This window comes from Coloeus monedula (assembly GCF_965178545.1).
Source record: "Coloeus monedula genome assembly, chromosome: 14".
Classification (NCBI taxonomy): Eukaryota; Metazoa; Chordata; class Aves; order Passeriformes; family Corvidae; genus Coloeus; species Coloeus monedula.
This window is the reverse complement of record NC_138794.1, coordinates 20,769,141-20,792,440: the sequence shown is the minus strand read 5'-3', so window position 1 is coordinate 20,792,440 and position 23,300 is coordinate 20,769,141. Positions and strand designations below refer to the sequence as shown.

The window sequence follows — 23,300 nt, the reverse complement described above, 5'->3', positions numbered from 1 at the left end:
CCAGCAATTACACACCTTCTTCCTGTGCCTGAGTTGGATCTTTTCTAATAAAATTGATAACATGCTTAGTCCTCCTGTTTTGCTGATTTAATAGCCTCTCTGCATGTAACCACCTCAGCAATGCCAGAGCTGATTTGATTCCTGGCCAAACAGCGTTTTATTCTCTCCCTGTACGGAGGAGGTGATTTTATTCTCATTTTCCGAGAACAGTATTACTCATATTTTTAGGTAAGATCCAACCCAGAGCAATTCAGCCACAAAAAAAATGGTCCCAAATCCCTAGAAGGGAGTGGGGATCACGACAGCTATCATAAAACAGTTTGCTTGGACAGCGGCATTGCTTTTCAATACATAAAGCGGTATTTGATTTGAGAATAATTTTCTGTCCAGTAACCCAGATAATAACAGCCAAGAGTTTAATGGAGACTGGGATTTTACAACAGATCTGGACCTGAATTTATCTTGTCTCTGCTCCAGACTAGCAGAGCTGTCATGTGGTCTTACGAATCTTCTTTGGGGCTATTTTGCTGCAAGAACTTTGGGTTTTTTCCTTGGAAAGCCAAACCCGGAGAAGGTGCTATGATTACCTGGCAAGCAGGAGCTGTAGCTGATTCCCAATGCTACCGAAATCCAGCAAAAGTGCCCACAGAACAGTCAGAGCTGCTGCAAGAAAAGAAATAAATGAGCAGTTTAACCTAGGACAGACTAAATCTTACTGACTTGAATTCCACTTGTTTCCTGGTATCTTTGCCCAAATTTCCTACGAGATACAATGGAGTAAAGAAAGATTTCCAAGTCCATATTCACTAAAATGCAACTCTTCACAGCTTAAGAAATGAGAAACCAGAACATAACAAGGAGAATGCTGCCTTGTTAAATCTAAATTTAATTTTCAACCAACACCAAGGGATATCTGTATTTCTGTACACTTTGCAATTTCTGGGACTTGTTTTATAGAGAATTTCCAGGGAAACAACTCTTTTGCTGCCTGCCCATCTTTCTCCCTTGATTGCCCTTCACAGAAGACCAGCTCTTTGGCATTTTTGCAGCTTTCAAGTGGAAAAGTTTTGCCTACAGTTCATGGCAGGAGAAACTGAACTTGTTGCACCTTGGAAAGCATCCTCCACACTGAAGCATTGCTGTGACCTCAGAGCCCCTGTGGTTCCCTCTGCCACAGTGTATGGAGGGGGGGAAGACTGGAAACATCTTCAAGGAAGGGTCAGCAATTCGGCAGAAATAGACGATTTATCTTATGTTTTAAAATATTCTGGACTTGGAGAGAAAGACAAAGGAGGCAGAAAGTTTGCCCAAACCCCAGAAGTTTCTCCTTACAGAAACTCCATTTCCCTGCTCCAGAATGAATCGAGACAAAAGGATTTTTTTTAAGTGCTCAGCCAAAAACTCCCGGTGGCAGAGCCAGAAGCAATCCTAGCTGGGCTGCTCAGGGCTGCAGATCGGTATTCTCCGTAGGAAAAAGAGAAATCCTGTCCCCTGGAAACTGAATCATCAGAGCTGCAATTGGCAGGTGGAGAAGGAGGGGCGAGGGGCCAACCTCACTGCACTTTCCCGACCCTGTAGCAGGGTGGAATAGAAGAAACCGAGGGTTAGCTCCAGACGGGGAGCACCCTCCCCTCGCGGTCCCTGCGAGCCGGGACCCCCGGAGCACGGCGGGCAGCGCCGGGGGCCGCTCGCAAAGAGAGGGGCCGGGGCGGGCGGCGGGGGGGGCCCGTCCCTCACACCTCACACCTCACACCTCACACCTCACACCTCACACCTCACACCTCACACCTCACACCTCACACCTCACACCACCTACCTGCTGCTGCTGCTGCCGCTGCTGCAGGCGGCGGCTCGGGCGGCTCCGTCCCGCAGCGCTCTTATAGGCGGCGGCGGCGGCGCGGGCCGTATGTAACCCGCGGCACCGCCCGCCCGCCCGCCGCACTCCGGCCGCGCCGCACGCAGGTGAGGCCACCGCCACCTCAGCGCCCACGGGGGACCGGGGACACGCGGGTCACTGCCTGGGACGGGGATCGGGACACGCGTGTCCCCGCTTGCGTGGAGAAAAGGGAGACAGAAGGGCTGGGGATGCGCGTGTCCTTGCTTGCGCGGGGGGGACTGAGGGATCAGGGACACTCGCGTTCCCCGTTGGGGGTGTGTTTGAGGGCCACGAGTGTCCACGCTTGGAAAGATGTCTGGGGGACCGAGGCCACGCGTGTCCCTGCCTGCGTGGGTGGGGTGGCTCCTCGGGATCGGGGCCGCGCGTGTTCCCGCTTGCGTGGGAGCTGCGGGACCGCGAGCGCGCGTGACCCCCCTGCCCCGCCCGGGGACGCGGTGGCCAGGGCCGTGCACGCTGTCACCGGGGGCGGGGGGTCTGTTGTCACTTCGGGAGGGGACAGGGGCCCGTGCTGCTCCCGCTTTCTCCTGCTGTGGGGACACGTTGGGATGGGGCCGTGCCCGGGGCATGGAAGGGCTCGGGTCGTGTCCCCGTGTCACTGCCCGTCCTCAGGGCTGGAGGGCTCTGGGTGATGTGTGAGGACGGTGAGACGGGGCCGTGCGTGTCCTCACCTGCAGGGTGCGGTGGAGCCACGCACATCCCTGCCGGTGAGGGAGCAGGCATGGGACAGAGCGTGTCCCTGCCGCAGGCACAGGCAGAGAGAGACCCCTCGTGTTCCTCCAGGGGACGGAGTCTCTGCTGTGCTCGGGGGCACCGGGGCACCCCGCCCTAGGGGGAAGCTGGAGACACCACTCGTCCCTGTGTGCACATTGTCCATGGGGTGTGCACGTGTCCAGGATACTCTGGGATCCAAGGCTGGGGAGATGTAGCCTGTTCTGAAATCCTAAGACTGACTGGTGGGTGGGGTAAGGCGACAGCCCCCAAGCGTGTCCCACCAGAGATAGAAATTAGCTGGCACTCACAAGGACCATAGGGATCAGGCTCCAGGCTTCTGGAATGCCTTGGATCTGCTGTCCTCTGTGTGACCACACTTAGGTTCTGCCGTGGGGCTGATGCTGTCTCAGGATGATGGTGTTTTCCACAACCCCGGCTGACCTGTGGCCCTGGGGAGAGCCCAGGAGACTTTTGGAGGCTGAAACCCTAACTTTAGGGGAGCCAAATCTGCTGGGATCAGGTGGAACAAGAGATCCTTGCTCTGTGGGAAGCTGTGTGTTTGCACTATCTGACATACAGTTTTTGGAGGGCGGTGAAACTCCAAACTCCAGGCTTTGACAGGGCACAGGGATCCTCTCTGATGGGAGAAGACAAGGATGACAAGCTTAATTTCACTATATGCAGAGGGAGGGAATGAGTTTCCAAAGGTGGCACAGGGAATCTGTGGAAGAGTCTTGATGGCTCATCATTGCAATATTCCTGGAAAACTTGACAAGGCTGTGGAAATAATCCACATTTGGTAAGCTTTCCCTCAGCAAGCTGCACCATGGGCTTCCAAGGTCAGTCTGCAAGATCACCACTGTTACTGTATCACACTGGCCATGACTCAGACTAGAAAAGCTTCAGAGTCTTGGATTGATAAGGCAATAAGTGAATTTTGGTTTCTGGGGCACGGAGAGATAAAGGCATCTCATCTCATGGCTTGGGACAAGAGCAATTCCCATACCTGAGGAAAAGAGAGGTGTGCTCAGTGACAGAAGGAATTTTAAAACACTTGTTCTGCTGGAGCTCTATGAGAAGACCCAGGGGAAGGGGGACACAATCTGTGCCGTGGCTGTGGTGATGTGCTTTGAGCCTTGGCTTTGCTCTGTGTCTCCTGAGCCACTTCTGTGGCACCTTCCGACCTCCCTCTGGATGGGGGTTGCAACTCTGTCCATTTTGAGCCAGCTGTGCCTCTGGGGTGTCCCTTCCCACAGCACAGGAGGCCACGTGGACCTCTGTGCACAAGTCAACCACAAGTGCTGCCGATGCTCAGGGAAGGGGCTGTTTCAACAGGGAGAGCTTTCAGGCAGGAGAGTCCCATGTGATGATGGTGACAGGGCTCTGCCACTCCTGCCAGAGGTCACAGGCATCTCCATGTGTCACCAGAAGCCAAACTCACGTTCTTTGTACAGGATGGGGTCCACGGAGCCTCTAGATCCCAGCAGCTGCACGGTGCAAATCTCACATCCACCAGACTACGCTAAGCACAGGGCTGTGGGATGGAAAGGATGTGGGGTGGAAGAGCTGTTGTGATGGTGAAGGAGCGTGGAAATGCCACTTCTTTAGACATAAGTTTTCTAATGTAAAAAACCAGAAGTACAGGGATCTCTGGCAGAAGGAGTGACCAAGGCTTACACGCTCTGCTCACAGCCTGGTGATGAGTGTTTAAATTGATGAACATAATTAATGTGAGTGCAAATGATAATATTTAAGTCTCAGACCACTTTGTTTCCAAGCAGACAGTGAGACATGAACACATGTTTTGTGGTTTGCACCACTGGGAGATACAGGTGAAACATCCCCACTGCAACTCTCAGTAAACCCAAAATAAAACCTGCAGAGTTGCTGGTAATTGTGTAAAGCCTTTCCAAACCCAGATTTTCTTCAAGTTTTAATTAAAATAATGAAAAAAAAATTAAAAGGATCACTTTGGATGTGACAGAGTGGTGTAGGAAAAGCTGAAACCTGTGCATTGCTGCATCTTTTGGCAGCACAGCTCTTCTGAAATAGTGCTGATCTTTGGATTCACACTGAGAAGGGGCAAAGAGCCGTATTTAGTGGAAAACCCCATCTTGGAGTTAAATTCAGGTCTGGCATTTCTATGCATAGCATTGTCACATTTGTGGCTCTAAATCACTTCACAGTTCAGGGCTGGGAATCCCTCTCTTCTGCCAGGTGCTGCCTGGGATTTTAAAGGTTCAGCTCCCAGTGGTGAAATCTGCTCTGGATCCAGGGCTTTTGTGGAAAGGGAGGTGGTAAAGCATCATGAGAAAGGCTGGTCAGGAGGGATGGCAATCAGGTTAGCTCAGAAGGGATCAAGCTGTCTTGTCTGCAGTAGTCGCATACTTTGGGACGTCTGTCCATGTGCTGAGGCTTTTCCATCATGTTCACAGCTGGATGGGTCAATGCCAGAAAAATTTCCAGCTGAAATGTGCCTGTTTCTGTAATGAAGGGCTCTGTGTAACAGCAGGCACAACGGGATGATGAGCTGTGAGTCTGTACCTGGGATACCCCGAGGCAGGGCCACTGGTCCTGCTGCAGCAGGAAGGTGTTCCCAGCTCAGCTGACACATCCTGACAGAACTTTCCCAGGGTGACAGGGTCTCACATGAGCCCCGCCAACTTCCCACAGCCCAAATCAGGAGACACTGCTGACAGATGGTGGCAGCAGTGGGGTTTTACCCAGCAGCAGAAACCACAAAAAGGAGGTGAGGTTTTGGTCTGTGCATGTTTCCTGGCTCGGGGAGCAGCCCACCTCCAGCTCCACCTCCCTCCCTCTCCTCTCCATTTGCAGGTCGCTGCTTCCAAGGACCCAGTGGCTGATGCAACCTGCAGCAACGATGTTGAGTTTGGTTGTGGTTCTGGTGGGGACGTGGACCTTGGGGAGTAAGTGCAATTTTGGGGAAGGGAACCCAAGGGGAGATCCTGGGTAGCTGATGCTCCTCTGGGGAATTTCCTCTGACCCATAGGGCATCATATCAGAGCAACTTGATCTAGTGGAAGGTGTGAATGGCATGGCAGGGTGAATGGAACCAGGTGTTTATGGTGCCTTCCAACCCAAATTCTATGATTATATGATTCTGTGATGCAGTTTGTGAGGAGATAAGAAAAAGTTGGAGCCAAGTGCAGGTTGAGAGACTGCACTACTGCAGCTGAGATGAGTACACAGCTTGTAAGCAGGAACTGGAAGTCTTTGCTAGTATTAGCAAAGTAAAAAGTAAAAGTAAAAGCAATCAAAATTAACATGAAGGAAATAAGGCTGATGCTGACACAAGAGCGCAGCTCCAGAGCCAAGATCTTTCCTTGGCTCATGTGGACATTGTAGGAGTCAGAAGTAAGGAGAGGTTTCTGATCCAGTGAGAGAGAAAGAGAAGAGGAATGTCTTTTGGGATTAGACTGGTGGTGGCCACAAATCGATCTGGGGACATCAGGATCACAAACACAAATTTCTAATTTTAGCTATTGTCCCTCAAATGGACTGCAAAACTTGTCTAAGAAAATGCATATTTGGGAAGTTGCAGAAAGACTATGGGAAAAGATCACAATATAAATATAATTCTCTAGTGGTGGTGCTTTTTTCATGCTTTTTTCTTGCTGCTCATCAAGTGGGTCCTGTCTCTTCCAGGAGCCCAGAACAGCATCTCCTGGGAGGTCCAGCGCTACGACGGCTGGTACAACAACCTGCTGCACCACAGCCATGGCTCTGTGGGTGAGTGCCAGGCCTGGGGACAGGAATGGTGGGATGGGGTGAGGCGAGCTGCCCCTTGCCCATCTGGCTTGCTTTGTGGCTGAGACAGAAACCTTTCTGACCTGAGCCTGAACCAGGCAGGTGAGCAGACAACGCCACCTCCCACGGCCCTCAGACCACTGAAGCTAGACCTCTAGACCCCAGAAGCACCTGAGAGCCCTGATAGAGAAGTGTGGAGGGGCCAGGCAGCCCGTGTCCGGGCATTGCCACCTTTAGCTGCTGCCCAGGCACAACCTGCAGGTCATGCTGGTGTTGGATCTGTCCCAGAGCAAAGCTGTGCCTTTGTGGGATCACTCAGAATATCCAAGGCAGGGAGGACCCAGCTCTTTCCAGCAGGTGTTTCTGCGATGGTCAGGGATCCCAGTGCTGCAAAAAACCATCTTTAGCCAAAATCAGCATGCAGTTCAACCAGGATTCAACACAAGGTGGAAGGAAGAGTTCATGGTCCGGGAATGCTGAACCTATTGATTTTCTGCCCTGCACAGAGTGGATACCATGTACTGGTTGGTACTGGGAGAGGCATTTGGGATTTCCCTCTGCCAGAGGTGAACTGCTTCCTCATGCCTACAGCCAGCCCATGGGCTCAGCTCCAGATATCCCTGAGTCAGGGACCAGGACGGATCAGGCAGGATCTGGAACACTGAAGTTTCTGAATCCTCATTCCTGGCAGCCCAGGTCGGCCACTGCTCTGGTGACACAGTGGCACAAGGTGGAACAGCAGCTGCACAGCTTCCTCCGAGTCCAAAGGGCTCTCCCACATGACGTGTGTCACCAGCCCTTTGGTAACACCAAAGCCTGCCAGGGAAAACCAGCCCTGGCAGATCAGGTCTTCCTCTTCTAGAGAAAACAGGTCAGACCTTATCTTTTGGAAACCAACATACAGAAACTAAGCCACAAACTGAGGCAGGAATTCAGGATTCCCCCCAGCTCTGGGGAGCACCAGCAAACGGAGCCCACCACACTGGTGACAAACCAGTGAGAAATGACCTCCTGCCTCTGGGCTTTTCAGTTTTGGCACCAGCAGTGCATGCAAGGTCAGGGTGTTTCTCTCTCATCTTTGCACTTGCCTTGCTGCCTCTCTGGCTGTTCCCTCTCCTATTTCCTGCCATGCTGGCAAACACCACAGGTGTGTAGGATTGCACAGTCAACATGGGACATCAGCATCGCTCCAGTTACCCACTGGAGCACCACCCCTGACCTCCAGGAGGCAACAGGGACGCACATAGACAAGAGAAGGACAAGTGGAAGAGAGGAAGATGGAGGATGGAGGATCCCTCCTGGTTTTAAGATGACTGATCCCAGTGTTGCAAGTTTTGGGTGATGACACCAAAACTTGCGTGTTCTTGGCCACTCCGAGAACCTATGCTATCCTCTGACCCTCTTCTGGGACCTGCACACGTATCTGTGTATCCCACTATGGCTGTGCCTCCCACCGGGTACCACAGAACCCATTCCATGTTTTTGGCACTGCAGGGGCCAGGCTGCTGCGTGTCCTGCCAGCCAACTACGCAGACGGCGTCTACCAGGCCCTGCAGGAGCCCCACGTGCCCAACGCTCGCCAGCTCAGCAACGCGGTGGCACAGGGACCCTCGGGGCTGCCCTCCCGCAGGAACACAACTGTCCTGGCTGTCTTCTTTGGTGAGACCTGGGGCCTGACACTGGCTGGAAAAATGGTGGTTTGGGTGGAAAAGTGTTGGTTTCTCACACACCCAAGGCCATGCATCAGAGCGCTCCTCACCCAGCCCTCCATAGCAGACCCACACGTGGAGATCAGCCCCACAAAGCCTTGGGTACCACCGTACCACAGCACTGTCCAGCCAGGAGAGTTTGTGTGGATTTTCGGTGACCTTTGCCAGCTGACCCAAGTGCTGATATTTGTCTGTTGGGAACTTCCTCATTTGTTTTAGCAGTGGAGTTGCCCCATGGCAAAAACACCGGACAGGACCGATAAGAGCCATGCTGGGCTGAACTGCTCTAAGTTGGAGCAGTTTCTTCTGTCTCCCAGGAGCTCAGTGGGGTCTTAGGTCTCCAGGCCCAGAGATGTCTATCTCTGGGAGATCATAAAATCCCAGAATGTTTGGGTTGGAAGGGACCTCAATGGTCATCCTTTTCCACTAGGCCAGGTGTCTCCAAGCGCTGTTCAACCTGGCTTTGATCACCCTTGCTGCACATGGTGGTCCCCTCAGCCCACCTACAGCTGCCCACACTGATGTCCTGCTTCAGGTGGACAGTCCTCGCAGCTGCTGACCATGCTTTGGTCTCTGCCAGGTTTCCATGTGCTCTTGGACATCCTGGAGATGGAGAAACCTGGCTGCCCTGCTGAGTTCCTCAACATCTACATCCCATCTGGAGACCCAGTGTTTGACCCTGCTGGCACTGGACATGTGGTCCTGCCCTTCCAGCGCGTGCGCTGGGCAGCAGAGACAGGGCAGAGCCCCAACAATCCCAGGGAGCAGGTAGGTGTGGTCTCCTCTGCTCTTTGCCTTTCGTCTAAATTCTTCTTCACCCACCATCGGGGTCTGTAGCAGCCAAGATAATTTGCAAAAGTAAAATGAGACCACCACTATTTCCCTAAAAAGATGCAACTCTAGTGTTTGAACCAATGAAACGAACCCAGTCAACCTCCAAGTTACACACTGAGCAACACTGGTGGTTGCTCAAAGTCAAAGCATTTCCTGGACAAAGAAAAGGTAATTAGGTCAGTTAATTATTGCACACTGTTCTAGGCACCAAGCTCTATCTTTAATAATGTACCACAAAGCTGAGCTGGCACTACCATAAAGTTGTAATGCTTCCCTGAATTTCAGTCATTTTGGAAAAGAAACACAGGTTTCCCCCCAATTTCTCTGGATTTTGCTGTTCTGCTTGTGTTCCCCAGATTCCTTTCATGCTGGAGATCTTCCCAGCCAAACTCACCAAAGTGAAATATCCCCCCAAACCTTTCACGTGACAAATCCTGAAGAGACCAGTTTATCAAGTCATGTTTTTATCAGCATTTAAAAGCTTTAAAAAATGGAAGCTCCAGCATGTTTTCAGAATGAAAAGGATGTCTCCATGCAAACATTTGGCAGGGGATATACTCAACCTGCTGCCAGGACAGTGGGACTTCCTGCTGCGAGGTCAGCTCTGGTGTTCCCAGCTTCCCAAGAGATGGGTTTTGTCTCCTTCCAGCCTACACAGGGACTCACAGATGTCTGCTTCTGGGCATAGTCAAAGTAATTGGGGAAAAAACAACCCCAAATGTACTTTTGAAAAGCCTGGACCTGGTCTTTTCCTCTGCCTGGCACTAATTCCCAAAGCTTGCACAGAGATTGTCTGTGTATTTGTCTGCTTCCTGAGAGCTCTTGTTAAAACAGGGTTAAAACAGGCTGCTTTGCAAAACCAGAGACAGACTAGGGCTTTCCAGACCTCTTTTTTACACCTTTCCAGGGTAATCCTGGCACCTCTTAATGTCTATTCCCTGTGCCTGCCCTAGACCAACGAGGTGACAGGCTGGCTGGACGGCAGCTCCATCTACGGCTCCTTGCACTCCTGGAGCGATGCCCTGAGGAGCTTCTCGGGGGGGCAGCTGGCATCGGGTTCCAACAGGGGCCTCCCGAGGCAGACGGACGGGAAGGTTCCCATGTGGAAGGCACTGGATCCATCCACGGGACAGGGTGGTCCCCAAGGGATCTACGGTAATGGTGGCATTTAAATAGTTTTTCATGCCTGATTGGGAGCAGGGGGAGCAGGAGGTCCCTGGAGCTGAGCCCAGAGGGGTCCCCAGGAAAGGGAAAGGGCAGGAGATGCAGGGAGGCAGGACACATGGGTCAGGAGGCTGTGGGAGAGCAGCAGCTTCCCCAGGGGGAGGAAGATTTGAGCCCCCGTGAAGACATCCCAGCAAGGACACACCAGAAACTCCAGAGGCCACATGCCCAGGAGGCAATGTCAGAGACCAGCTCTGACCCCAGGTGAACTCCTCTGGGAGAAAGGGCTGCTGCTGATACAAACTCGCTCAGCTTGCTTTGAATTCCTCACCTGCCGAACCCTTCATCCATGCTGGGGGCCTCGTGCTGCTTCTCACTTGCTCAGGTTGCTGGTCTGCCTGGGGAGGAAGGAAGGGCAAGGGGGCAAGGGGACACTGGGCTGCATCCACAGGGCTAGGTGTGCTCCTCCAGCCATGGGCACAGCTAGACCCAGTGGTGACATCCCCTGCTGATGGTCATGGTGGCTCTTGCAGACCTGGGGAGTGCCTGGGGGAACGAGAACCCCTTCCTGCAGGCTGAGAGCATCGCCTGGTTTCGGTACCACAACCAGCTGGCCAAAACACTGGCCCAGCAGCATCCTGCCTGGTCCGATGAGGATCTCTTCCAGCACACTCGCAAGAGAGTCATCGCCACTTTCCAGGTGAGGGATGGGACCCCCCAGCTCTGCTGGGACCCCCAACATCCTGCATGGCTCTGGCCCTGACCCAGCTTCCCTGTTCCCTAGAGCATTGTTCTGTATGAGTGGCTGCCGACCCTGCTGGGCACAAAGGTCCCGGAGTACCAAGGTGAGGGGTAGGCAGACAAAGGAGTATTGGAAGCAGGGGTAGGGGGACCAGGGGAGCTGGTGGGTGGGGAAGGAGAGAGAGTTTGGCCCCTTTTCCCTCCAGCTTGGCTGCTGCCCAACAGGTTACCAGCAGCACCTGGACCCCAGCCTCTCTCCAGAGTTCGTGGCGGCTGCGGGGCAATTCCTGGCCACCATGGTGCCTCCAGGTGTTTACAAGAGGTAGGAGCAGCCCGGCAGGATTATGGGACTGCAGTGCCTGTGTCAGGGGAGGGAATACCCGAGCTGGGTTGGTGGCTGGGAATGGTCTTTGTTGGGATGGTCTTTGTCCCTTCCCTATGTCCTGCCCTCGGCTGAGACAGCCAAGCCCTGTCAGCTCCAGGCAGCCCTGGGAGGGTCCAATTCTTCTCTGTTGTTCCAGAGACACCAAGTGCCGGTTCCAGAACGTGTCTGTCTCCAGTGGCTCGTTCCCAGCAGTGCGGCTCTGCAACAGCTACTGGAGCAGAGAGGTACAGGGGAGGGAGCACGGGGGTCCTGAGGATGTGGCAGGCTGGCCAGGGGGCTTCATGTCTTGCTCTGTGTTGTGGGGGATCTCACAGGGGTCTGAAAGGGAAATTAGGTGCAGAGTATGACAGCCAGACAAGGGGTGAGAGATCCTCCCCATCCAGTATCCCCAGCCTTCAGCTGTGTCAGGCTCAGACCTCAAGGCTGAGCTGATGTGGAGAAAATGAGCCTGGAAGAAGTCCCTGATTCCCCTGCACCATGGGTCTGCACCCCTGGCAACACCAGTTCAGGGTTGTGGGGCTACTGTCTGTCCTCCCTCATGCAAGAGGAATCACTTGCTCTTCCCATACCTCTCAGAGGCCTGGGCTGCAGCAGGCAGAAGATGTGGACAACCTCCTGCTGGGGATGAGCTCACAGATCGCAGAGCGGGAGGACAATGTTGTGGTGGAAGATCTCCGAGGTCTGTACTGCAGCTGTGCCTTAGTGGGGGACCCCTACGCCTGAGGCTGTGCCGGGGCCAAGGTGGGGAGGCAGGTCCCATTGCCTCCTCCAGCAGCACCCAACCACATGCTTCAGCTTCAGCTTCAGCCTTGTTAATGGAGGTGCATTGTCCGTGGGACCATTCTGGCAAGGGCATGGAGGTATCTCCATGTTTGGCACAGCCCTTGGCAGAGGGCAAGGCCGGGCCAGCAGCTGTGGCAGTTGGGGCAGCTCCTCTGGCTCTGCCTTGCCATCACCATGGCTTCAAATCCACCCACAGATTACTGGTATGGGCCCCTAAAGTACTCCCGCACCGACTACGTGGCCAGCTGGGTTCAGCGTGGGCGAGACCTTGGCCTGCCAACCTATAACCAAGTCCGGGAGCGATTTGGGTTGAAACCTCTCCAAAACTGGTCAAACCTTGCCTCACACCTGGAGCCACAGGTAACAGCGAATTGGTCTGGGCAAGGAATGTATGTGGGCCAAAGGCTGATGGGACATTCCAGGCAGGAACTGAATTCTGCAGCATCATAGGAAGAGGGAGATCCGTGCATGTCCTGCCCTGGCTGATTTTCATGCCTGCAGGGGGGTAGCTGTGTAATTTTCATTCTTGCATTGGGGTAACTGTGTAATTACATGGCATGAATAACCCATCCTGCCCCAGTGCTAAACTCCCGTGCCCCCAGGCACTCTGCTCCTCCTGAAGCTGAGATGCTCTGGGAGCGATGCTCAGTCGCTCGAGTTCAAGCCATGAGCTTGAGGCATTGTGAGGCTCAGCATCCTCCCAGGCCACAGAAGTGTGTGATGCCTGGGAAATGCACATTCCTCACACCTCCTAAGGCTTGCCCGGACTTTCTGATGCCCTGGCAGAATTCCCTCACGTGTGGTGGGGGTTTCTCACCAGGTCCTGCAGAACGTCGCTGCCCTGTATGCCAACAACACGGCTGCGCTGGAGCTGCTCCCTGGAGGCATGCTGGAGGCTAATGGTTCCCTCTTCTCTACCATCATCTTGGACCAGTTTGTGCGCCTGCGTGATAGCGACAGGTTTTGGTTCGAAAACACCAAGAATGGGTAATGGCCTTGTCCCTATCTGGTAGCTGCTCTCCAAACCCCAGTAACACATGGAAACTGGGGCTGGAGGAAAAAGCATCCTCCAGCTTCCTCAGTTCCCTCCTGTTGCTGGTCAGTGACACCTGGGGCCACCACTTGTCTCCACCTCCTTTTCCTCAGGCTGTTCACGGAGGAGGAAGTCAGGGAGATCCGTAACACCACCTTTCACAGTGTCCTGACTGCTGTCACCTATGCCAAATCCACAGACCTCCAGCCCCACGTGTTCGTCTGGAGAGAGGGTGAGTGCACTGTGCACTGGGAGGGAGCAGGGAGGGAATGGCTGCAGCAAGGCAGCAAGAAAAGCAGAGTCATCCCAGTGACACAGCCAGCGACTCAGTGACACAGGAAACACATCAGGTTTGGAGTTTCTCAAGCCTCACACTTGCTATGACCCTAAACCAGCAAAATGGGCACAAAATGCAAGGGTTGCTTGTGAGCAAGACGTTGATGCATGATGCAGGTGTTGAAAGAGAGCTGAAGTGCAGGCATGATCCCAAGGGGAAAATCCCTACTACTGTGTTTGGCAATATGCCTTTTCCTCTTGGAATCTTGCCACACTCTTTCCATTTACTGTAAGCACTTCATCTGTGTCACATTCCAGCCCTTGTTCCCTTGGTGTGTATTCCCTGTAATCACACCAGGAGGTCTCCCTGGATTTGCAGCATCCAGATGAGCAGAGGCTCTGAGCCCCAGTTTGCTGTGGCTCAGGGTGCCCCTTGGCCAGCCCATCCCATCAGGAGATGGGCTCCAGAGCACTAGAGTCCAGTTCTGTGCTTGGTTTGCTGTGGCAGGCAAAGGTTGAACTGAAACCCAAAGGCTGTCCCCAAGATCTGGAGTTTGACTCAAGCACCCCAGTTTTGCAGTGCTCCCTGAGTCACTCAGCCACAAACCCCATCAACATCTTAATGCAGAAGTTCCTAGGGGCGATGCAGGTGAGCTGGGTACAAGGTCAATGACACTCACAGCTTGTTTCCCCCTTGCAGGGGACCCATGCCCCCAGCCCCAGCAGCTGACAGCTCAACACCTGGCCAACTGCACGCCCATGATGGTGCTGGACTACTTTGCAGGCAGCGGCCCAGGCTTCGGGATCATCATCGTCGTCCTCTGCTGTCTGCCCCTGGGTTTGTCACTCTGTTTCTTAACCCTTCTCCTCTTTCACCTCTCCACCAGAGAAAGGGGCTGGGTGCCCATGGACAAAGCACCTCCCAGCAGGAGCTGCGGAGTCACGGTCACTCCTGAGGTCCTTGAGATGGCAGGGTCCTTGGGCACCAGGAGGGAGCCGAAACTGGGAAGGAGCTGCGTGATCTCTCATGCCTCCTTCTCCCGTGTGTCCCCAGTGACTCTGTTTGTTGCCTGGGTTGTTGCCGCTTTCCGCAAGAGAGATTTCAAGAAGCTGCAGAGGAAGCAGGGCACCAGCGTGCGCAGGGAGGTGTCCAGCGAGGCCATACACGGTGAGGGGGCACTTTCAACCCTGCGATGGCACCTGGTGATGCTGCTGCAGTCAGGGCACACACTGAGGCCGGGCTGGGCCTGGGGCTTATACCCAGATGGGATGTAAGGAGAAACTGTTTCTCCAGGAGCATAGTCAAGCAGTGGAACAGGGAGCCCAGAGAGCTTGGTAGCCCATCCTATCCAAGACTTGACCCGATAAAGCATTGAGCAGACTGACCTGTGGCTGGTCCTGCTTTGGGCAGGAGGTTGGGCAAGATACCCTTCCAGCCTGAGTCCCTTCCAACCTGAGTCATCCTGTGCCACTCTGATTCCAATCCTCCCCAGATCACACCATGCCTGAAGGAAACCTGTGCAGAGCAATTTCACCAGTAGATCCAGGAGAGGGACTGTATCTGCTTGCTCTGCACACTGGAAAAATCCTGCCTCCCTGCTCCACAGTCTGTACTCCTCCTGTGTCCATGTGCTTGAGCTCTGCACTTAGGAGATCATCATTATTCCTTTAAGATGTGCCTGCTTATGAAATCACTCCCAAACTGCCTCTCAGTGAAGGAGGTTCTGGGATTAGTAGGAGCCTTTCCAGCTTAGTCCTGTGCTCTCTCCCACCAGCCTTGGAGTGGCACGGGCCCAAGACAGACAGCTCTCCTGTCTACATTCAGCTCCAAGCTGACAAAGTGCTCAAAGTGCTGGATAGCAGAGGGTCTGTGCTCCGCAGCATCAACCTGAAAGCCCACCAAAGAGTGGAGGTGATCCTCTCCAACAACAAAGGGAACAAAGCTCTGCTCCTGAAGAGCCCCAAGGACTACGACCTGGTAAGTACCATGGTGCGTGGGGTATGACACCTTCTCCTGGACCCTCCACAGTCCTCTGCACCACTCAGCTGGGGACACTAGGAGCAGTGTAAGTCCTTGAAGGGAGGTTGTGGCCTCCTGAGAACCACCAGGTCCAGAAAATACCATGGAGCTGAGCCTCTGATGATCACGGCCAGTTGGTGGGTCCTTTGCAGGTGCTGCTCTTCAGTGAGGAGGCTGAGAGGAGCATCTTCATCGGGAAGCTAGGAGACTACTTGAAGGAGAGCAGATTTGACCTGCATCTGTCTGAGATGAAGGAGCAGAGCCTGATGAAACGGGCAGTCACCCAGGAGCAGAGAAAACAAATTCTGGAGACTTTCTTCAGGCACCTGTTTGCTCAGGTGTGTAGAGGTGTAGCAAGCCCTGATGCGTGGGGGAAGGTATTTCTGTATTGATTAAGCAAAGAAAGTTGGGGCTGGTGCTCTCTCTAAGAGCTGGTAAGCCACACACAAGGAAGCTGCCAATACTTCCAGGACCGAGGGACATTTTCCTTTGCAGAAGACAAAGGGAGATCTGCTGCAGTGATACAAGTGCCTAAAGTGGCAAAGAGACTTTTGGGTGGTGTATCAGGTCTCCAGAGTGGTCAGTCATGTGGAGTGTGAAAAGTCACACCATGTAGGAAAGACACGGGACTTTCCCCATGGTATCTGCCACGAGTTTTGTGCCAGGGAGCCACCAGTCTTTGTGCAATAGGTCAGAAAGGAAACAGCAGCCTTGTGCTCTGCCATCACTCACAGGATTTCTTTTGTGGGACACAACCTGCAGGTGCTGGAAATTGACAGATCCGATGCCGGGGAGCTCAGCCTTGAATCTTCACAGAAGGCAAAGGAGGCTCTAACGTGTGAGCTGACCAGGGCTGAGTTTGCTGAAGCCCTGGGGCTCAAAGACCACTCCATGTTTGTGGACTCCATGTTCTCCCTGGCTGACAAAGATGGCAATGGCTACATCTCCTTCCGGGAATTCCTGGACATCTTGGTGGTCTTCATGAAAGGTGGGAGCTGCAGCTGGTTAATGCCTCCATCTGCAGCCCTGGGTCCCATTTCTAGGCTCTGTCAGAGTGGAGGACAAGATTCACCCAGCAGATCAACCTATAGGCATTTGAACCTGCTACAGATTTAAATTCCCTTCACTCAGGACAGCTTCAGCTTGAGTTATGGGCATGACAATGTAATTGTGTTTTCTGGAAGATGGCTCACAAGGGGAGCTGTCTTCCAGCACCACAGACATGTCTGCCCTTCTCCTGAAAGGGCTGTGTATCCTGTACTTGAGAGATCATAGCAACCGTGTCTGCAATCTGATTCTCCCTAAATGACCACTGGAAAGGTGGATTCATAGGTGGAGGTGTTGAATGCCAGATTCAATCAAAACAACTCCCAGAGAAATCATTGCTGTGCAAAAGCACACCTTGTCTTTGAAAAATAATGTGCAAGAAAGAATATGTGATCAATATTTCACCTTGCACTTGAGAAAGTCAAGTGGAAGGGTGAGGCTTCACTGCTGCAGGTCCAGACATTCAAAAACAACATATGAAAGTATCTTTGTTGATGAAAATAGGATCTTGTTCTTACTTTGCCTCTCCCCCTCCCCACCAGGGTCCCCAGAGGAGAAATCCAAGGTGATGTTCAGGATGTATGACATTGATGAGAATGGGTTCCTCTCCAAGGAGGAGTTTCTGAGGATGCTCAGGTACTCTTCCTCCTCTCTCCTAATGTTTCACAATGTTTATAGGCATGTCTTCAGAAGCAGCTCCCAGTTTCTGTGCTTCAGGCCCCATGAAGACCATGGGCTCAACACTTGCAACCAAGAGCCCATTTCTCCCCTGAAACTGGTCTGGGACTCTGCCCTGTGTTATTTGAGGGACTCAGCTGGTGTTCCCATCTTGCCTCCTTGCTCCAGGTCCTTCATCGAGATCTCCAACAACTGCCTGTCAAGAGAACAGGCAGAGCAGGTGACCGAGTCCATGTTTCGGGCCTCGGGGTTCCAGGACAGGGATGAGCTGACATGGGAGAATTTCCATTACATGCTGCGGGACCACGACAGCGAGCTTCGGCTCACCCAGCTCTGTGTCAAAGGTCAGTGGGCACGAGCACTGGGACACTCCTGGCCCTGCAAGGCTGGAGGCAGTGGGCAGCACCCAATATGGAACTCTCAAATCCTGGTTCATCCATCTCCCCCAACCCAACCGCAGTAATGGGGCATCAGCTGTTGCTTCATGTGTGACATGTTTGGGCCAGTTCCGAGCTTTTCCCTGCCCACAGGAGATTCCTAACCTTTGTCTTGCACCTTCTGAATGGCTATTTGTCCTTTTGTCTCCTCAAAGGTGTCCCTGAAGTGTTCAAGCAAAATCTGCAAAACTGTGTCTCCTTCATAAAAAAGAAAGAGCCGAAAGGGTAAGCTCCCTTCCTTAGTGTCACTGTTTCTATTCCTTCTCCTTCTGCCCTGGCTTACATCTATCCTTCAGCCCAGGCCTTCCAACACTTGCTCCCACCAGATGTTGGAACTCCCAGCGCTGGGGAAGGGGTGGGAGGTGCATGCTGGGCGCTGCAGTGGAGCTGCCATCCTCCTCCCTGGGCACAGCCAGAGGGGAGGAATTGCCTCCTGTAGAGCCCTGTTGCATCCTCTGTGTGGAGATGGGAGTCCTGCCTTGCTTGTCAGAGGGAGGGGTTATCTTGGACTGAATCCGGACCATGTGCAATTAAAGTTAATGCAAGCAGGCTTGTGGGTAAAAGCTGGACACATTCCCAGCTGAGCCCGAGACGAGAAGTGGAGAAAAGGGGAAGATTTTGGCAAGCACTTCTGGCAAATAGAGCTTTGGGCTAGACATAGCTCTATTTCCACAGAACCATCTCAGAGGAGAACAAAGACTCAAATCCGGACACTGTGAGTCACTACACGGAGCGAAAAGGCCAAGAACTGAGGAAGAGACCAGGAAGAAAGTGAGTCCCCTCACTGGCTGTGTCTCTGGGGCTTGGGCTCAGCCTGTTTGCTGTTTCTCACATCTCCATGTCAAATGACACTACTCCAAGGAACTCCATTGGCCAAGGAACTACAGAAACAGTCCCATCTTGGCAGGACAGTGCCGTATCTGGGCCTGGGTGATGAACCTCTACAAAAAAAACAAACAAATGAAGTGGCCAACTCCAGAGGTTGGGATAGTGGGGTCTTGTCTGACAGTTCCTGCCTGTGCTCCTCTGCCCCTTGGGATGCTGCTGGTTTCCTGGGCTGCCTACAAGAGCTGCAGGAGAGAATTTGGTCCTGCCTGCTGGGGCAGAAGCAAGTATTTCTTCAAGGAAGTAGCTCAGCTGTTGTTATTGATGGCCAGGATATCTTGGTTTGCCGTAATTGCACCAATTAAGGAAATTCCCCCTTTGCGTCATAATTTTTGACAGTTGAATATTACTATGAAATTTTCTTTTACAGTTCTTATCTACAGTTTCATTTGTGAGTCACTCTCTCCACCTTTGTTATCAGCTTTTGAAGGCACTGTAGAGCAGGCTGACCTGAGATCACTCTCTCATGGTGTGCGCTGCAGGTCATCCCTGTCACTGATGCAGTGCAGGGGAGATCATGGTGCTTTGGGAGGAAACCCAAGCTTGGGCCCTGAGCCATTCCTTGCTGGGAAAACCTCACGGTGACACCAGCACTCCTGTATTTGCCAGGGCAAACCAGTACCAGCTGCATCCGTACACAGAAGCACAACGGAAGAAGTACGAGAGGAACAGAGTTCAGCAAAAGATCCAGGAGTTCAAGCGCTTCGTTGAGAATTACCGGCGCCACATCGTCTGTGTCGTCCTCTTCTCCGCCATCACCGCCGGCGTCTTCGCAGAGAGAGCCTACTGTGAGTGCCCCCCAAGCCCCACCGTGGGCTCAAAGCTGGGGCTGCCTGGGGCACGATGGGGAGCTGTCCAGCACAGCTTTGGGCAACAGTGTCAGTCTTCCCCTGGGATGACCAAGGGATCACTGAGGTTGGAAGGGATCTCTGGAAGGGTCTGGTCTAGTGCCCTGCTCAGAGCAAACCCTTTTCCAAAGCTGAACAAGACTGATGAAGGCCTTGTCTAGAGAAGGTGTGAAGAGTTCCAAGGCTGGTGATTTCACCACTTTGCTGGGCCTCTGCTAGTTTTTGACCATCCTCCCTGTGGAGACTTTTTATTTTACATCAAACCTGAATTTTCTACAGTGAAACTTGTGCTCCTGCCTCACATCCTTCCATTGTGCATCCCTGAGAAAGACTTGCTCTGTGCCTCCATGTAATGGCTGCAGACAGCCAACTTCCCTGACCCATCTCCTCCAGCCTGAACAAGCCCATTTCCCTCAGCCTTTCCCTTACATGATGTCATCCAGCTCCCACCCATCCTAGTGGCCTCCACTGGACTCGTTCCAGTTTATGGACACCTCTTATATTGGATTCCTCAACTGAGGCCACAGTCCCAAGGTGCAGATTCCCTGTTGGATATTCTCCTCCCTGGATCTCCAAGGTCACCCTGTCACCCGGCAGTTCTGGGTCGTTGTGCCCCTTTCCCCACACAAACCATCCCTGGTGTCCTCTTTTTGGTGGAGCCACACGAGTGGCCATCCCCTTGTTGCCGGAAGGCTCATGGCCCTCAGCGCCAGGCACGTGACACGCCCTCCGCTCTCTCCCCCCAGACTACGCCTTTGCATCCCCCAGCACTGGAATTGCACAGACCACCTTCGTGGGGATCATCATCTCCCGGGGAGCAGCTGCCTCCATCTCCTTCATGTACTCCTACATCCTGCTTACCATGTGCCGCAACCTCATCACCGTCCTGCGGGAGACCTTCCTCAATCACTACATCCCCTTTGATGCCGCCGTCGACTTCCACCGCTGGATTGCCATGGCAGCCCTGATTTTCTCAGGTAGGTGGGCTGCTGGGGGATGTGCCACCCACAAGCAGAGGAGCAGCTCATCACGCCATGGCAGGACCAGGCAGAAGCCTAAAGACTTTGCAGAGACACAGATGCCTTGCACTACAGAAGAGGAGGCATCTCTGGGTCCCTGGGGACATCAGCACAGTCTGACATATCTCCATCCACATCAAGTGATGCTTTCTCTGTGTTTTTTTCTCTTACAGTGCTTCACACTGCAGGCCACGTAGTGAATGTCTACATCTTCTCAGTCACACCTCTCAGTGTGCTGTCCTGCCTCTTCTCCAGTGTCTTTACAAATGATGGGTAGGTGGAATTTAAAGCAGAGTCCAGATCAGGTGTCCTGGGCATGGACAGAAATGAAAATGGAAACCATTACTTGATTCTGGTCACTCCATAGTGCAATCTCTTGTCTTTCTCCAGGTCACAGCTCCCACAGAAGTATTACTGGTGGTTCTTCCAGACTATTCCAGGTGAGAACACCTAACAGACAGACCTGCACACCTGTGCCCAGGATGGACAGCCCTCTGCCCAGCCCAGGTAGAGCCCCTGTGGGGCTGCCCTGTTCCCGCCCACAGGGCCTCCCCACTCTTCCTCTCACAGGCATGACAGGAGTACTGCTTCTCGTGGTCCTTGCTGTGATGTACGTGTTTGCCACCCACCACTTCCGACGCGTCAGCTTCCAGGGCTTTTGGATCACTCACCACCTCTATGTGCTGCTCTACATCCTGGTAAAGGATTTGGGCTGGAAGGGAGGGATGGTGCCAACACACTGCAAGCCTGTAGGTCAAGTCAGTGCAGCTGATGAGATGGAATAGCTGGGGTGGTCCCAAGGGAGATGGTGGCCCCAGTCCTGGCTCCCCATGCTGTTGAGCTTACACCAAATTATCCCTGGGGTGACGATCACCTTGCTAAAGGGTTCTGCTCCCTGCCCAGGTCATCATCCATGGCAGCTACGCACTGATCCAGCAGCCACGTTTCTATATCTACTTCATCATCCCGGCTCTTATCTACAGTGCAGACAAGCTGTACAGCCTGAGCAGGAAGAAGGTGGAGATCAGTGTGGTGAAAGCGGAGCTCCTGCCCTCAGGTACCACAACATCCCTGGCCACACAGCAGCAGCCCAGCCCAGGCTCCCTGCAAGAGCATCAGGGGCTGCAGCAATGCAGGAACATCACCTCCTCAACAGCTCCACCTTCCCCATCTCCCCACAGGTGTCACCCACCTGCAGTTCCAGCGGCCACAGGACTTTGACTACAAGTCCGGGCAGTGGGTGCGCATTGCCTGTGTGGCCCTGGGCACCACCGAGTACCACCCCTTCACGCTGACCTCGGCGCCGCACGACGACACGCTGAGCCTGCACATCCGCGCCGTGGGGCCCTGGACCACCCGTCTGCGGGAGCTCTACTCTCCTGAGAACCTGGGCCTCCTCGGCACACTGCCCAAGGTGAGCCCTGAACAGGATCTCACCCATGGGGACATCTGAGCCCAAGAGCATCTCAGCAATGGGTTGTGCCAAGCCTGAGGCTCTTCTCCAGTCCTGAGGGCAGCCAAGACCTTGGCAAGCAGAGACTTCTGCTAACGGCTGACTCCCTTCCAGCTCTACCTGGACGGGCCCTTCGGGGAGGGCCACCAGGAGTGGAACAAGTTTGAGGTGTCGGTGTTGGTGGGAGGAGGCATCGGGGTGACACCCTTCGCATCCATTCTCAAAGACCTGGTCTTCAAGTCATCCATAAACTCCAAGCTGCTGTGTAAGAAGGTAAGAGAAAGTATCTGAAAGATGAGCCCTCCTGAAAGGTTGGACTTGATGATCTCAGAGATCTTTTCCAACCTAACTGATTCTGTGATTCCGTGATTCTGAGATGCCTCCTGCTGCTGCTGGCCTCTTTGGGGGTAAAATCCTCTGTGGAGTCCATGGACATTCACAAGGATGCTGGCCCCACTCTGAGCCTCGTCCCAATGTGCCACAGATCTACTTCATCTGGGTGACACGCACTCAGCGGCAGTTTGAGTGGCTGACGGACATCATCCGGGAGGTGGAAGAGTTAGACAAGAACAGCTTGGTCTCCGTGCACATCTACATCACACAGCTGGCCGAGAAGTTCGATCTGCGCACCACCATGCTGGTGAGCCTGGACATCCAATGGGAAGGATGCCAGGCCATGCCACGCCATGCCAGGCTGTGCAGGGCCACGTTGGGCTGTGCTGGGCCATCTGACGTGCACCAATCTCTCTTTCAGTACATCTGTGAACGACATTTCCAGAAGGTGCTAAACAAGAGCCTGTTCACAGGGCTGCGCTCCATCACCCACTTTGGGCGCCCTCCCTTTGTACCCTTTTTCAGCTCGCTGCAGGAGGTGCACCCTGAGGTCAGTGTCCAGCTGGGAACAGGAGGAGGTGCACCCACTGGCCAGTGTGGAGGACTGGTCCCAGCCTGTCCCCAAGGTCCTGGAGACCTCAGTGGCATCTGCACCAAGAACAGGGCAGAAGGGGAATTAATCCTGCTTTCCCTCTGGTGCCAGGCTGAGCTGCAAGAGTCAGCAGTGCCCCGTACCAGCTAAACACCCCCTGCTTTTGCGGGACCCCAGCTGCAACCACTGACCAGAGCTGGAGGGCTCCCATCCTTCCTCCACGGCCCTGGCAGATCCATGGGGAGGTGACAACCTCTCCAAAAGCCTCTGGAGGCTGAGACAGACTGCTCAGTCAGCATCCATGCCCCAAGCTGTCAGAGAGCAAGGGATCAAGGGGGGCTGGACTGTGGGGAGAACTGGTGCTGCAGTCTGACCCCTTTGGCTCCCTCCTTTTCCAGGTGCAGAAGATCGGGGTGTTCAGTTGTGGCCCGCCCGGGATGACAAAGAGCGTGGAACAGGCTTGCCGGCAGATGAACAAGAAAGACCAGACCTACTTTGCACATCACTATGAGAATTTCTGACCCTACCCCACACTGTTTCACCCTCTGGCTGCAGCCTGCATTGTTACACCCCAGCACCTAGCAGCGATGCTTCAGGTGGCCATGGGCCCAGGCTCCCACCCACCACCCTCCCCAGGGGAAAGCCATCCACAGCTGAGAGCAGGGATGCTGAGACCCACAGAGCTGA

The 23,300-nt window shown here is 53.7% G+C and overlaps 1 protein-coding gene across 1 annotated transcript; it reads left to right on the top strand.

Annotated features, from left to right (window-relative positions):
• Window positions 1-5,471: 5,471 nt before the first annotated feature.
• On the top strand, window positions 5,472-23,134 carry DUOX2 (dual oxidase 2; the record flags this gene model as incomplete). Its single annotated transcript, XM_082290461.1, has 33 exons — window positions 5,472-5,535; window positions 6,275-6,358; window positions 7,871-8,035; window positions 8,666-8,853; window positions 9,873-10,074; window positions 10,617-10,783; window positions 10,868-10,928; window positions 11,050-11,146; window positions 11,346-11,433; window positions 11,786-11,888; window positions 12,189-12,352; window positions 12,813-12,979; window positions 13,139-13,257; window positions 14,002-14,139; window positions 14,356-14,469; window positions 15,077-15,279; window positions 15,474-15,659; window positions 16,084-16,309; window positions 16,911-17,004; window positions 17,215-17,390; window positions 17,639-17,708; window positions 18,159-18,254; window positions 18,978-19,156; window positions 19,963-20,193; window positions 20,409-20,508; window positions 20,626-20,675; window positions 20,806-20,933; window positions 21,139-21,292; window positions 21,417-21,649; window positions 21,803-21,961; window positions 22,173-22,328; window positions 22,443-22,571; window positions 23,012-23,134. 33 exons carry the CDS (start codon window positions 5,472-5,474, stop codon window positions 23,132-23,134), a joined length of 4,614 nt encoding a protein of 1,537 aa, XP_082146587.1.
• Between the last annotated feature and the right edge of the window lie 166 nt (window positions 23,135-23,300).